Source organism: Salarias fasciatus, chromosome 13 (assembly GCF_902148845.1).
Source record: "Salarias fasciatus chromosome 13, fSalaFa1.1, whole genome shotgun sequence".
In the NCBI taxonomy this organism is placed as follows: Eukaryota; Metazoa; Chordata; class Actinopteri; order Blenniiformes; family Blenniidae; genus Salarias; species Salarias fasciatus.
Genome location: NC_043757.1, coordinates 12,956,265 through 12,972,967, shown reverse-complemented (window position 1 = coordinate 12,972,967; position 16,703 = coordinate 12,956,265). Strand labels below are relative to the sequence as shown.

Genomic DNA, 16,703 nt, shown 5'->3' with positions numbered 1-16,703 from the left:
TTTCCCAATACTTGGTTCGAGAACTTTACATTAAGGAGTCTACAGAAACCTATGATGTCGTTAGACATTGCAAACACAATCTTATCTTTTTTTAAGCCCTTGGGGTCCAGCTCTCAGCCTTTGATGCTAAATGCTCTTCCATTATGTAACTCTTGACCTCTATGAGAAACCATAGGTTGCAAGAGACAGTGTCTTCCTCTTACAGCCAAGGTCAAGCCCTCAATTTCAACCCACATGAACCAATACAAAAGCCGAGCCACGGCTCTAACTTGCTGGTTATTGCATGGGTCACGTTTTCAAATATCTTTCTTTTTCCTGGGTCATTGGGATAACAGCAAGACGCTTTGACCTATGAAACAGTCTTACATATACTGAAAAGACCACTATCCTTATGTTCGATGAAGAAAAAAAAAAAAAAAAACCAAACCGACACAGATATAACCACACATTTTTGAATTCATCTGAGACATATTCTGTGCTGTCAAAGGTTTTCCGTCACTATTCTCTAAATGCTTTATACCAACTGTCTTGATAGTCAAGATCTACTGTGGCCGCCAACCACCTTCTACGGTCCGGCTCCTGCTGATGTCTCTCTCTGCCCCTCTGTTTTTCCTTCTCTTCCCCTTTCTCTGCTTGACAGAAGTGGTCGCGTTACACCGAGGAGGTAAGAGAGGCTGAAGTGCTGCTGAGCAGGAGCCGAGCTCCCGTTCAGGCTCAGGTTGAAGCACGGTGTGGGCTGCGTACCGGCCTAGCGGTGACAGCCAGCCTGCTCCCATGCTTCTGTGAGGCAGCGTCTACAGACGGCGCGCAGCCTCTTCACGGCTCCTGCCCTTCAAAAGCCGCCCGAAGAGAGGGCCGCTCAGAACGTAATCCAGAATGCTAAATCAGCCCACAGATCAACTCACATGGCTCTGAGCCCTGAGCGCTTGTAACCTTTTAAGTGATATCACTTTTTCTGCTGATGTTACCTTTTTGTACATCTATTTCCAGACCTACACAGGTGTATCAGCACTGCAACTCACACGTCGGGTAACAAAGGAAAACAGACGTGCGGAAAACAAGAAAACAGAAGAAAAACAATGCTCAGAAATGGGACTGGGTGTTAACAAATAGCACACGCGAAGAGAGGTGTTGGAGGAGTAAGCACATAAACAAAACATGTGTACTTTACTAACGATAAGTAAGGAACAGCTTTTGCACTCCTATTTGCCATCTTAAAATAAAAAACATGGAGCAATAATGTTTAAGATATAAAAAATAACATGTCTAAATCTAAGAAGTGTGGTGGATAGTAGAGTCTATTCAGTGAGGAGTTCCTACTGATGCTTTATCGATTTTGTAGCTTCGCCTATTAATCATAGCAGCTGAAAAGTGAGAGAGATGTAAAAAAAAAAAAAAAAAAACCCCATAGGTAAGCAGAATGATAGATGTAAACAATGCTGAAAAAAATAACACACACAAAGAGTCAGACAGAAACTTGGAAAAAAAGGCAGCTGAGGGCAGAGGAGCCCCGCTCGACAACAACACCGACAACACAAGGTCAACAGCCGCAGTTTGAGTGCATCAGCAGCCCTCGCTCATCATTTGTCTTCTCCAAACCTCAACTACTTTTAACTTCCCTCACCTCTCCTCACTCTGTCCTTGTCAGCCGGGCCGACTACGTGCATTTAGTGGAAAACAGACGCGTTTTCATCACCCCTGTTCGCACTGAAGTCACAGTCACATCATTGATATGACTGTTAACCGTCTGAGCGTTCTTCCAATCACGGTGAACCCACTCTGGTTTTATGCTCAAGTGCACGCGAAACGAAGACTTTCAGTGTTTTACTTCTACATCTTCCCCTTCTGCACTTCCATTTGCTGTGTGGAGGGTTTGGTAAAAGCCAATCTGTCAGATGGCGCGGGGCTGGAGCCGGGCTCGGTGCTGGTGGGCCCTCCAGGGTCCCTGCACCACTTGGCTGGGCTCTTTCCTCCGCTGGCTGGGAATATGGCTGGCTCAGGGAGATTTGTCTTAGTGAGGTGCACTGATGGGATATGTGCAGCGCGGCGCCACTGATGAGGGGCTCAGGTGGTGCAGTGTTGTTTCTGCTGAAAGCTCGCCTACTTCATCACCGGGCCGGGCACAGCATGCAGGGAGAGAAGACCGGAGACAAAGTACGGCACGCGCCACGCGGACAAAGGGGGACGGAGAAACAATGAGATTACATAATATTGGAACAGCACGGCCAAGATTGTTGCTTTCCATAATATATTTGGACGGTGTCCAGAAGGACTTCAGTTAATCCCTGAATTTGACCTGAGGGGAGAGCAAGGCAGCTTTTTCTACTCAGTGAATTAGTTCATCCAACGTAATGGATATTTGGCCAAATTAAAAAGCATTTTTAAACTAAGTGAGGCAGATGTGTTGTTTTTATTTCCTTTAAAAAAAAAAATAGGTCAATTTTCACCCATGTGTAGTAAGTTATGCCAAAAGCATGATTCATCTTAAAACAGAATTCATATAATTTATTCCTATGATCTCAGGCATGTAGACAGTTTTCAATGTGAAGAAAAAAAAAAAAAAACTAGGATCACTCTGATGCAATCATGAGACAGTGTCTCTATCTAAATTATAGGCGAAAACACATATGTTAACACTCGTGCATGGCCCTGGTTGACTTGCCAGGCAAAATGATTTATGCATTTTCTAAAAAGAAATTGTAGATAAGTCATTGAGTTTGACATTTACAGCTCAAATTATGTAGTTATTTTGTTTAGAAATAAATCACTGCAGTTGTTCAGCACAGATAGTTCTATTTTCACTGTGAGAATTTGGAAAGAGAAGTTCCCGTTAAAAAAATATCCACTGAACTGAAACATAGGAAAAAAATATAAATGTGTTCTCTGCCTTAGGGGAAAATTTGGCTTTGAGAACAAGCTAGTCCATTGCTCTGACTTCTGCCAGCATGGCAGCTCTTTCATATCCTAATTTTCCTTCGATCTAACTTTCAGACTTTACTTTCCTTACAAACTTGTGTAGGTAAGGTGTTTTTCCGTGGAGTACCTGCATCACCTGATATGGTGAGCAGAAGAAAGTGGAAAGCCTCTACTACATGTCCATGACATGATATATCCTCTTTCTTTATGTGCAAATATATAGAGAGGCTGCAGGCAAGCAGTGCAGATCCCACCAGTGTTGTTTTTCCTGAGTGGGCTTATACTGAGAGGTGAATACTAAAACCTGCTGTTATTTTAGGGCTTGATAATTTTGACTGTTTCTGCTACTTTCGGTCCATGCTCTTCACAGTTTTGCGAGGAGTGTGCAGCCTGAGTTTGATAATCACTTGAAGTCTGGATTTTTGAGGAATACAGAGCACAGATTCTTCTTCCCTAGAGGCAGAAGTTGGACTCTTGGTCCCACTCTCCTCCTCCATCATGATAGTTGGTCAAGTTCATGTCTAAACTCTCGCCATTCATTTTGATGAGCTGTCCACCTTGAAGCAGCACACAGCCCGGGGCTGAGCTGGCTAAAACAAGAAAAGCTACAGAAAAAACATAGTAACATCTGACCTACTACATTATTTGTTTGTTGACTATTGTTTTCACTTTGGTTAGATTTCAGATCAGTTTTTTAATTTTCTTTTTAAAAAATCTTTTTCTTATCTGCATGATGTGGAAATTGTTGCTCAGATATTTATTTATGCTGATGAGTATTGTTTTCAAACTAAAAACTTTCAGTAAAATGTGGCTGAGATCTATTTTGTGGGACTGCAGATAATATCCACGGATAAGGAAATCATTAGGTGCAGTGCAGTTATAGGCTGCTCGTGTTGAGGGGAGCACTGTGTGTTCATCTGGAAAGCAGGGGGTGGGGGTGGACGGAGGATGGGGGGGGCGGGCAGTGTTGTCACCCCATCAGAGCCCGGAGGAGAGGTGAGGTGACCCAGGGTGGAGGACGGAGTTGTGCCCCAGGACTCTAGACGCCAAAGCATGGGTGTCAAATGGCCCGGAGCCGCTCCTCCACCAACACTGGGACACGACAGCAGGGCTGTGACCATGACCGACTTTGCAGCCCACAGAAGGAGACAGAGACAGAGAGGGATGGGAGGGTGCAGCGTGAGGAAGAGAGGCGGAAAAAGAGGTGAGAAGACAGAGAGCGGTCTCCATGGCACAACAGATGATGACCTTCCTTGGAAACCTTCCATATAGGTGATACCACACTTTGTCCTACATGCTAAAATTAACAGCTAAAACTTCTTTTTTAAAAACATTAAGAAGACTGTTCGGTGCGTGGAAGTTCGATGCTCAACCAACTTTTGCAGAGACCTAAATCTATTGTCCTGTGGGTGGTGAGTATTTTTACATTTGGCTTATCATCCATGAAAATAGTGGAGCACGGCTAGTGTTGAGTACAATGCACACTGTGTGACTCAGTTAAATGGGCTTCCAAGCCCCCTGTCCCCACTGAGCACACACTCTGCTGCTTACTGATACAGCATATTGCTCCTATGTACCTTGAAATTCGAAACCCAGCTGGACTAAGCTCCATGTAGTAAACCCCACGTTTTAAGCGTCGGCGGGGGACTTACCCGGGCCATCTCTGGCAAGCTAGCAGCGAGCCATCGCTGTCGAGAGATAAGGTGCCATGAATGTCTCCAACCTTCCTAATCCTAGACAAGTATGAAGTGAGCCAGAGCATGATGCTGGCTCGAGGAAAAAATTCTTAGCTTCTTGACACCTTTGATCTAGACGCTACAGCGGGACGGCAGCGTGGACATACCAGTGGAGCTTGGGTGGATTACACCCGCATATCTGCTATAGCCACCAGTCAGGGCTGAAACTCCCTTTGTCAACAATCCTGGGATCTGTCACAGAGACAGACGAGCCAAAGGTGAAGGGTTAACAGTAAACAGAGGGATATTTTTCCAATGAAGTGAAGAAGCACTGCTGCCTTCAGGGCCTCATAATGTTTTGATAGGGTTATAAATGCATGTGTGCAATGGTATGTGTCAGGCAAATAGCAGACTTAACGTCCATGTCCTTGTCTTCCCAGAATGAGCAGTGTGCACAACGCAAAAAACTGATCGTAGCAGACATCAGCTTTACTGCACTCCCCATTACGCGGCGGCTGGAAAGTGCACTTGCAGCACCAGCTTCAGAAGGCTAAACAGTCTGTCCTAAAATGGGATTTTTATGTATGTGGCTTTACCTGTGAGGAGGACGTACAGGGAGAAAAAACACTACAGAAGACAACTGGATGTATGGGACGAAAAACAAAGAGATACAAAAAGAGGAAATGACCACTCTAAGTCGATGCCGTTGGACTCTTGGCAGTGATCCTGTGAGACGTTGAGGAGTGTCTCCTCCTTGGAAGGAATAATCCATTTAAACCCGGGTCGCATGGCCGTGATTGATGTGCAAACAGGAGCAGCACTTAATAACCTCTATCATGCTGGGTGACCTCGTGGCCCATAGTGGGCACCAGTTTGTTTATGGGTGGTACCTCTGACACACTATCGGAGCAGAAATTCTGTTGTGGCTAATGGGCCGAACTGAGGGATTGGAGTGTCAACGCAGTGTGAGCCCTCATTTTTCTTTGCGAGCGTCTCAGGTACCCCCTGTGCACCCCTACTACACCCGACATCCCTGTTCTGCCATCATCTGTCAATGGTGACTGCGTCTTCTGGAATATGGAGGCGTGAGAGAGAGTGTCAATTAGCATTAGCGATCCTGACAAATCTGTTTTCCTCCGCACAAAAGCCTCGGATAACTTGTTCCTGATTCTTCTCTGTCATATTGTTTGGGGGGCAGGATTTGTTTTCCTCCAGCAATTCAAGTGGAAATGGGTCAAGCATGTGTGAATAAGCATGGTACCTGGCTGTACGGCCGTACACGCATATACAGACTGATAACTACACAGCTATGTGCAGAGGCAGAGAGATTAAAAAACAGAACACACACATACACTGACAGATAGAGAGAGGGAGAGAGAGAGAGATGAAGAAGATGTGACATTCACACTAAAACACTTTTGTTTACATTGCTGAAATGGAAACTGACCTTAAAGGTTATCTGAGATGTACATAAAATGTCAGAACTTCTGACAAGAGAGCGGGGCCCCTTTCACAATATGGCAGTACTCAGGGGGCAGGAGCAGGAGCTATAGAGAACAACATCACAGCGCTGCACTAGAATGTAGCTCCTTTGAAATTCCCTCCTCTATTTACCCTCTACTGTGTGACGATCTTTAGCCTTAATCAGCTGTATTGTTCTGTTGAGAGAGATGCGGTTATGGGAAGAGCTAAGCTGTTTATTTATTGAACGGCCTGTTTAATTCCTCCCCTCCGCCGTGCGCTCGGCTCTGTGCAGACTAACCCTTTGATGTGAAGGGGGCTCCTGGTGGAGAACTATGACAGGCTCCCACTGGCGATGCAGCACTCAGTACCAGTGAACAGCAATAAGCAGTGCTCGCGTCAGCACTGTGCAATACAAAGAATGACCCCCCCCCCCCCCCTCTCGCCGGCATGTTTTGGCTCTACCTTTGTGAGACTGCAGTAAAGCTGCTCTGCGCCTCAAATTCATTAAAAAGGCAAAACAAACAAAACCGAGATCTTTTATCACTAACACTTTTCAATATTCATGTGTATTCTTTGTACTTTTGGCTTCTTAATTGCTTTGTTACTCTGTTATTAGTCCTCAAATAAGCCCCGCTCTCCCTGCATAGTGCTTATTCTTTTATTTGTTTGATTTCTTTCAGTGTTTTAACTGCGCAAAATTGCACCCACAAACTAGCAACTACATTTATACTTTGAATTTAAAAAAAAAAAGATTATTCAGTCAGTTCATTAAGGATGTCTTCGATTTTAACAAGACGCTAACTTCTAATATCCATGATGAACCAGGATGTGAGATCGGAAGACAGAAGAAGAAAAACTGAGGAAAAAAGTATGGACGGAAAATGACCAGTATCTCACAAGAGAAGTGTTTCAACACAGTAAAATGAAATACACCTTGTGATTTAAAAGGCACATTACTTGTTATGTTACAGCATTTGGACTATGTTGTATCAGCTCCTGCTGGGTGAAGCTTTGGCTTTATTGTTGAGCACCACCAAAGTTTTGTCAGCCTCTATAATCCTTCACTGTGTGAGGATCTGCAGCGTGCAGCCTGGTGACAGCCGCCCGTTAGTTATGGTCTAGTTTTGATAACGCTGGAAGATTAATGCGTTCTGGTTGGAAATTGCATCATTTTGTTATGAGTTTTCTCAGAACAAAGCAATCACAGACACATGTAAAGTAATCAGCATACGGTGCATGTACACAGAGATTCTTTTGAGGTTCCCCAGTGGCTCATAAATTATTATTTTTTCTTTCTTTTTTAGCAAACACTTTCAAATATCAAAAACAAGACAGCTAAGCTGAAAATCCTGTGTTTGCCGTAATTCATATACATTACTGTTATTTGAGTTCAGTAATGCAAAAGGTCATGACCTCCTTCCAGGTACTGTTAAACTTGCTTTCTGTGATTGCTTTTTTCAACTTGTATCTTTCATTTTCTTCCTATTATACCCGACAGCAGCAAATCTTTCTCTTTTTTTTTTTTTTCCTGGACCTGTTCCCTTTTACAAAACACATATTTCATTGCAGAAATTCACAGCAAACCACAAGTCAGGTATTAAACTGCCACAGAATTTCACCTTTTCATTTCAAAACACATTGCTACTTTCTCTTCACAACAGGCAGTGACTGCTTGGTTGCATCACAGAAAATAAGATAGGCGTTTTTTTTTTTTTTTTCCCCAGGCAGGAGGAACATTGCAAATCACTTGGGTGAAGCCATGTGCCATGTGTGATGTTTGCACAAATCAAATAAAAAAAAATCAATGGTTGCTGACGTTTCACTTACAGTTTGCAAATCAGCTCCAAATGTCCGCATTAAAAAGCCCAGCATCAAGTCTTAATAAGGCCATTTAAATAACTCAGCTGGTCCTGCAGTCATTTTCATTATCAATATTGGAGTGGACCGCAATAAATTAAAAACATGCAGTGAATCAACATTTCATAGTCAAGATACTTTGTTGCACTTGCAGCAGTCTTGGTGAATTAGCGAAGTGCAATTCATTTTAAAAAAGGCTTAGCAAGTGCTATTACAGCTAAACTTCAATAATGTCAAGGTATACGTCAAGATGTTATAAATAAACTGCATGTGTGCATGTGTGTAGCCTTTTGGAAAATAGCAATGGTTGAACAAGAAAAAAAAGTAAAAAAAAAAAAAGTGTGTGTGCTTGTGTGTGTTTAAAGGGTACTTCACAAAATTTGGAGTATCAAACAAATTACTTTAAAGTGTGAGCTCCATTGGGCACAGCTGCCTAATAATTCTTGTACATACAGTGTAAACATACTGCGACATCCAGAGAGATTGTGTTGGCACCGTTGGCAGCATGAGGTCTTGTAAAAGGATCCTAATTTTTCCTGGCTAATATATGAGTGGAGAGAGTGATCAGCGGAACCTAACGACTCTCATGAGACGGCTGCCTTAACAATTACAAATCCATGATTATAACTAACAGTTCCTGGCTCTGATCAGCCCCTATATCAGCATCATTTCTTCTGGAATAGTGTACTCGACTGTTTTTATGGACCTACAGTGCTGCTGACTGAGTGTGGTATCATTGATCATGTTTATTAATCCTAATGGCTGTGATCATTGCAGTTATATGCAAATAGAAAGAAACACTAAAAAAGTCTACAGGGGGTGGAATTAATAAGAGATTTCTGATGGTTTCTCATCAAAATTCAGAAACATACTATTCCATCAAGAAGTTTGGCTTGAATTCAATGTGGCTTTGTTAAAGCGTAATGAGCACAACGGCTCCTCCAGCATATTCAACTCAGTCCCACGAGGATGTACAAGGAATGTTCGGGGCGCACATTTTGCTCACCTCGTACTGGGTTGCGTCTTTGTGCAGCATGACAAAAGGTCAACTCATTGTTGTGTTCAGTATTTATATTCTTCCCTGCATTCTACACGGTGCATAAGGTTTAAATATAAACACCCACAACATAAAGCAGAGGATGTACGCAGGTCGTTATCAACAAGCATGCAAGAAAAGCAAGTGAATACAAAAGCTCTTTTAATGTAATAGAAAATAGACTCACCATAGATGCCTGTGGATATGCATGGGAAGGCCTGTATGGAAAAAAAAAAAAGAGAAAACAAATTAATAACGGTCATGCAGCTCATTTACAATGTGGCAAAGAATAAATGTAAAGTGCGTCACATGAGGAGCGATTCACAGCATCCTCTGGCCAAATACACAATACACCTTTAATGCACTTTTAATGCACGTTTGTTTTTTAACTGCGCTTTGGAAATGAGGCAGCTACACATTCTTCACTCAAACACCTCTGATTGATTATTATAATCACACTGCTGTGTTGAAGATGTTGCTTCAGTATTCTGAAGAAACAGTGGGATGCACTCATTTGAATGTATCTACTGGAATTGTGTCTCACACTCATTTCTCTATATTTATCTATTTCTTCAAGTAATTATGCACAGCTATATATGCTTAAACTATTTTATTGTTGTATTATTTAGTAATAGTATTTATCATATTTTTGTGTATTTTTTATGCACTGTGGGTGGTTGTAGGTCTAATGCAAAATAACAGTATGCCTTCTAAGCTGTGCAAAAACTACAAAATAAATTTCTGGTATACTTGACATTCCTGGCATTAAACACCTTCCTATCTTTGGGTGTTTTTGGCCACAGTGTGGTGATAATGTGTTGTTTTTGCTCCATCTATCCATCTGCCTCTATACTAACTGACTGCATTACCTCTTGAAAATGCTTTTAATTGAATCTGAGATACTGAAATAGGGAGCAAGACAAACACATAGATGGATTTTTAGCATTTCAAGTATCAAGAGTGACTCTCAGAGCCGTGTATTCGGTAAAGCCAAACACAAAGATTATAGAGTAATCACAGCTACACTGAGATCAATAGCGCAAATCAATAAGAATCATGAAAAACCCCCAAAAGGCATAAACCAACACAGAAATTAAGAGCAGAATCCAACATGTATTTATGGCTGTCTTTTCCAAAAAGATTATAAAAAGTAACCACCCTGTAATAGCTCTTGCTTTGTAGCACTTTGCAGCAGACATATTATTCAAGCATGGCTTTATAGCTGAAAATAGTTTCATTATTCTTTACTTCTGTAAGCTAATATATTATGATCCATAGGCCTTGCTGTAAGCTTCCCTATTTCGCATTCATCTTTTTAAGTATATTAATAAACAGTAAAGAGAAAGGATTTTTTTCAAAGGTCCCATTTGTCCTCAAAACAAGCTGAATACGTGCTTTACTTCCTGCATTCATCAAAAGGTGTGGCCACAACATTAATATCATAAGATGACAAATGAATAGAAAAAAGTGGAAAATGGTTCCACTTGCTGCTCACACAACTGGATGAATATAAAACAACAAAAACACCACAAAGATCCATCACAGAATAACTCCCATACGTCAAGTTCCCCCCGTGCCAAAACTAAACACAGCCGTTTGTTTTTTTCCAGGCTGACCCTGTCAAGTTGTATTTAGAAACATGCTGTTGCCAGCAGCGGCGCCAAGATCACTTCATTTGGAAATGAAAAAAACAATTAATAGATCTGAGGGAGACGGATTGCAAATACATGTCTCGTCATTTAACAATTACACAAACAAATAGCCGGCGCTCTGATCTGGGAGCCGTCTCAACTGAGGCTAAATAAAAATCACATATGAAAATAATGGATTAAATAAACATCAAACAGCACAACCTGCGACACCAGCTTTGGGATGCGACGGCGTTTTTGTCCTTGGTTTAAGTAAAAAGAAATGAGTCCCTGTTTGTATTCCTATTTACCGGTTTTCAGGTTCCGCCTGTCAAGGTAAATCTTTCTTTTCTGAGGTGATTTAAATCTTTTACCGAAGCTCTGACCTTTCCAGATGACTGCCCAGGTCTGACATAAACCGCAGATGATGAAGCGTGGAAAGGCACGACCAATTTTTCCTCCCGTGCAGGCTCAGACCACCGCACACACACACACACACAGGCAGATTAGCATTAAAGATAGAAAATGATTGAAGTTCCAAGAACAACATGTGTATTGGAAGGAAACAACCACTGAGTGGAAATAGATTTACTGGTGATACGCACTCATTAGCAACAACTTGGCAAATACATCAGTATTCGGAAAAGTTAGCTCTGTGTTTGGCAAAGAAAAGACATTGAATTGGAAGGAGGAATCCATTTGAAGCCGAGTAATAATGGCAAAGCAAAATTCATTTAATCGTCAGATAAGATGAACATTATTTGCTATCAATGTCTTCACACAGCCTCTACTGCCAAGCTGATAGCGAGCCAGAAGCCTTGTTATCTCCTCTTCGCTGCGAGGCCGCCGCGCCGCTCCCTTCAACCTGAACCTCGGCTCTGACGGCGTCTAAACCTCAACGGCACCGGCTGACGCAATGACAAACCAACAGCACAATCAATTCAAATCTTTTTTATGAGTTCCTTGGCACATCCATTAAAGAGTATTGATCTTGCTGGTGTGAAAATACATCAGGTAATCACTTAATGGGATGCTGTCAGGCTCTGACACCACTGTGGCACCACCTCTTCCTTGTTTAAAGGACGTTTACTGCTCCAAATATAAAAAGATGTAAAACTCTGAGCAAATGTGTTGAATCCTGAGCAGAGATAGTTCTTTTTTTTTTTTTACATGCATGTTTACCACCGCTGCTCTTCCGATGTGAGCACGTGTTAGCTTCCATGGCTGCCTTCATCATAAAACATCTGCCTCTGAGGTAAATTTATGACTTTAAGCTATTCATGCAGTGAGTGTGGGTCCGCCTGGCTGTCCGGAGTTTTAATGCGATGGGCCGGCGACCCGTTCAGGGTCGACTTTGCTGGTCGGTCAGCTGAGATCGGCTCCACTGCCTCGTGACCCTGGACAGGTAAAAGAAAGTGTGAAAGAAGGATGGAGGGTTGGTTACCCCAGGTTTAAGCCTCGATAAGGCTCTTATTGAAATATCTTTGAGAACAAAAAGTTCAACCAATTATTAAATGATAACTACTGCGCTTTGAATATTAATTTTAAGATGTTTATACATAACATGGGCGTTCTCTTTGCATTTTTTTTTAAAGTGCAGAGCAGAAATACATAGTCCTAGTTTTCCCCTACCTCATGTGTCACATATTCAATAGTTATTAACACAATTTTGTTCATTTTGATAGAATGTTAAGGAATAAAAAAGCTACTAGATTGCCCTCAGTTATTGCATACAGTTCCTCTGAGGTAATATGTCCGCATAGAGGCTGACATTGGAGATGCTACGGTTTTATTCTTATTTTCAGTGTTGTGAGGGGACGTTCCCTCTCTGTCTTATGGGGAATTGGAGAACTCATTAATTCATGTTTTGGACACCCAATTTACAAACTTCCTGATTTCTTTTTTAATCATTTAATTTGCCTGTGTGGTTAATGACGTGCTTTTCTGTGTGTGACAAAGTAAGAACACAGATTCATTACTGCTCTACAGAGGCTTTAATGATCAGATTGTTATCCACCCTGTTGTTCTCTCAAAAAGGCGGCCAATCACTTCCCAAGAACACCCCAAACACCAGTCATAAAGAACTATGTCTGTAGTCACAACAGGAACAACAAGTCCTGCGACGGCGCAGGCTCCACAGAGCGCCAGTCTCACGATCACCGAGCCGGGTTTAGATCACATGAGGGAACAAGAAGCTCCTGAGTCAGCCAGAACCTAAAGAAGGATTGTGGCAAATTCTCAGCAAGAATTAACAGTCTGAAAAATGTCTCCTGGAAAAGAAGTCCCAGAACTATTCAACAGGCAAAGGGTGGGCAGAGCAAATAACATCATGTATATATTTTTCTGGTAAGTTACTTGGTAAATAAACAGCATACATATACAGCATATATTCCAGAAAATAAAACTTATCCTCAGCTGCACTTTGCCACTTTTACACTGCATTTTGTTTGGGGTCTTATATTTGTTGTGACTGGTTTATACATTACTAACAAGTCACAGACACCACACATTCAATTTTTGTACATCTTGTCTACTCTATATGGCTCCACTTCATAATCCCTAATCAGTGGCCCATTTATATGGGTGTTTTTTTTTTTCATCTGATTGAAAAGCAGTCACACTTAAACGATCTGTATTCATGAATGCCGAATAAAGCAATCCACGTTCAGTCCTCGTATACGTGGACCGTTGGACAATATGTTTTTAACTTTGTGGTAACAGTACGAGAAAAAAAAAAAAAACCTTTCTATCCTCCAACACGACTTGCTTCTGCACAGAAAGCAGAGTCTGTAAAGAACAAGACAGGGTTTGATAAGTTGGCTGTGGAGGAACTGAACCGGCCTGCGCGGAGCCCTGACACCAATCCCATCAAGCACCTCTGTGATGAGCTGGAACGGAGATTGCCAGGAAGGCTTTCTTGTCCAACATCAGTGTCTAACCTCATAAATACTCAGAATGAGGCTTCTGCATGCTTTTGGAGGATGCGCGCTGCATTGAGAATGATCAGGAGTGTGGGGGTGTGAAGTGTTCCCTTTCAGGATGTTGAGTAGAGAACATAAAAGCCTGCATCGATTTAGTGATTAAACTTATATCTTCTATTATACTGTGATTACATTATACTTTGAAATGGACTGTGTTAAACTGTTAAATGCATCAATTGGGCAATTAAACTTGTTTAAATTTTGTGTACTGAATTACACAGTGATTATACTAAAGGTCTTTAACATCTGCTTTGCAAATAACACTCTTTGTTTTTTCTTATATCTTAATTATGTTATAAAAAGTTCAATGAGTCGAAATGTTGATGTGCAGTGAGTTGGCCTGTTCTCATAACTTCAGCTGATCTAAATCCTGCAAGGTTAAAACGTCAAAAATAAGAGGAACAATTAAAACTAAAGCATTAGTCTTCAATCTACTGTGCATTTTTTGTTAAGGTAACTAATAAACTAACCTTTCTCTTTAGTATAGGACTAACTGTCATTCTCATTGTCTTATTGATCCAAAGAATGAAGGCAGAAATATGACAGCTTAAGCACCAACCCACAACACTGTAGACTGTGTAAAGTATAACCTACTTTCCTTGTCTGTTTTTCTTCTGCTCCCAATCAGCACCCGGCCACCGCACTCCTGACGCAACTTTGTGTACACACCTTTACGGCTGCTTACATGGTAAAAGGTCGGGTGTTAATTAGGACAGTCAGCTGTATATAGGCAGTCATGACCTATGATTTCTTGTTTAGGTTATTATTTCTATCTCTGGTTGCTCATTAGATGTGAGTCAGCATGTCCGCCCGCACGGCGGCACGAGGCTACAGCTGACATGTTGGCTTGTTGCTGATTCTCTTTGCTTAGAGAGCATTCAGAAATTGGTCACCAGGGAAATTATTCTGTTGCTGGGGCTCCTCCCTAATCTATCACATCACTTTAAAGTAGAGCACCTTCCTTTCGCCATCCCTACACACTCCACAGTGCATTAAATGTAGTCTACACTGAAAAAAAAAAAGGGAAACAGTTAATTTGTGACACATTCAAACCAGTTTTTAATTACGGTATTGAATATACAAGCCAGTAAGTTCAAGTTCTGTGATACTGTTACACCCACATCTTATTAAAACAGTGATTTATTGGCTCCACAATGTGACTGGAGTTTACTAAAGACAGCACTCATAAAACTAAGCCACTGCTATTCCGCTGTGAACATGGTAGCCTGCAGCTTTCATTCATTCGTTAAGCAGCGGGAACCGACACTGTAAAGACGGCCCGACCTGTGGCAAAATGTGGCGGTCCTGCTGAAGCCATCACCTCCTCGCACTGCGGGCACTGCAGAATCGCCACGAGCCAGACAGGTTAAAGAAGGGGAAACCATGCACGGTCACAGTGACTGTAGGGTACTGCCAGGGGAGCGCCTCTTCTCGGCTGGCTGAGTAAATAGCACTGGACCCAGGGTGCTGCCCCTGTAGGCTGAAGCCTCCTAGCTTGTTTGCAGATGGAAGCTATGCTTATAAATCACAGCAGCACGGGGAGACCTTGTGCAAATGCGACCACAAGTATGTTATTATTCACCACAGTGTGGGCTTACATCGCAGTATCAGAACATGAATCCAGGAGAATCCCTCTTTGTTGACTGCTGTAATTCTTTAAGCATGTAGGTCATGCCTGGCTTCTCGGTGGGAATCAGCTACCTGCTGCTGCCGAGGAGAACATGTCACGGTTACAGATCAGGAAATTTAAATATGACACATTAACACCCTTTTATTCTGCATAATACCACAGTCCATATTCTAATGTGAGCACTGATTGTCTGAGTGTCATTATGCTAAATGGAGGATGGAGAAATGCAGAGGGTAGGAAACCTGGCACCTAATGGCCCGAGTCTCACGATCCGTTTTTATATCTGCTACAATCTGCTATAACTATTATCACAATAATATCTGTTCATTAGGGACTCAGCATCTCTGGCAGTGCAGGGAACGAGAAACTGGCATGATGCTCTGATTAAAACAGCTTATTTACTTTACTGTATTTGCAAGCACCTTTTCCACTCAAAAAAAGGGAACTTCTTTTGAGATGCTGCCAGACATGAAGCCATTTTTCAGTCTCTACACGACAACAGGTAATATCTAATAAAAGTGAGGGTGGATAAAGCAACGCAAAAGTCCTCATCGTTGTTTTTTTTGTTGACACCTACATGGATCTAATTCTCTATGCAAGTTTAAGCCTGTGACAGCGAAAACAAACAGTAAAACCCCTCAGTAAGCACTCTAACACTGAAATATGACAGTCATTATGCCCCAGTCCCGTGTCAGCCCAGAATTTGCTTCATTGAGTTTTTCTAAACTAGTGTGATGTGTAAACATGCCAGTTTAGTTCAGGAGCAGTGAAATAAACACTGTATAATTCACACAAACACTGTCAGCTGCATGCTGTCAGTGTGCACAAATACAGAAAGAATCATTTAGGTACCATTAATTTATTTATAAACTGATTTCCAATACACTACCAGAGGGTGGGGTACTTTCTAAACATGAACGTAAAGAGTGCCAAATGCTCTGTGTGTCTAACACAGAGAATGAGGTCATATAACAGTAATTGAAGCTGAGTTCAAATGTTCAGTGTTGAGTCCAATCTCTGCTCTGTATATACATAAAGAGGGTGTTCATAAAAGGCTCACAACCCTTTTCTTAAGCACTTTCTCACTCTACAGAGAGACATCCACGAGCCCTCGCTGACTTGACTAAAACACAAATTTGCAAGTCCACAAGGGCGGCTGGATCCAACATAGATAGTCGGTGGACATAATTAACTCTCTTTGGATATAATGAACCCTGAGGTGGCCTGTGATTGCCTTGACCGCACTCAGTTCCACAGCGCCGATCCTCCCCGCAAATGCAGTACAGGTGCATTGTCATAGGGAAGACAGGCGCGGCGCGGCGTGTTCGTCAGCCAAACGTGTGACAGTGGTGAGAAGAATGGCCAGAAAAATAAATAAAAAAATAAATAAAAGGGGGGGGGGGGATAAATGCTGAAGCTGGTGGATGGCGCAGAGCAGTGGAGCAAATAGAAGCAGATACTGAATTGATGGCTGCTTGATTCATTGGTCCATGACCGACTGTATGGTTGATCACG

The 16,703-nt window shown here is 42.1% G+C and overlaps 1 protein-coding gene across 3 annotated transcripts in view; it reads right to left on the bottom strand.

Moving 5' to 3' along the window:
• macrod2 (mono-ADP ribosylhydrolase 2) overlaps positions 1-16,703 on the bottom strand; it is a 410,420-nt gene that overhangs the window by 87,747 nt on the left and 305,970 nt on the right. For all 3 annotated transcript variants that reach the window (XM_030105906.1, XM_030105907.1, XM_030105908.1), the window contains exon 7: positions 9,137-9,167. In XM_030105906.1, coding sequence (XP_029961766.1) covers positions 9,137-9,167 — 31 coding nt within the window. The remainder of the gene's footprint in view (positions 1-9,136; positions 9,168-16,703) is intronic.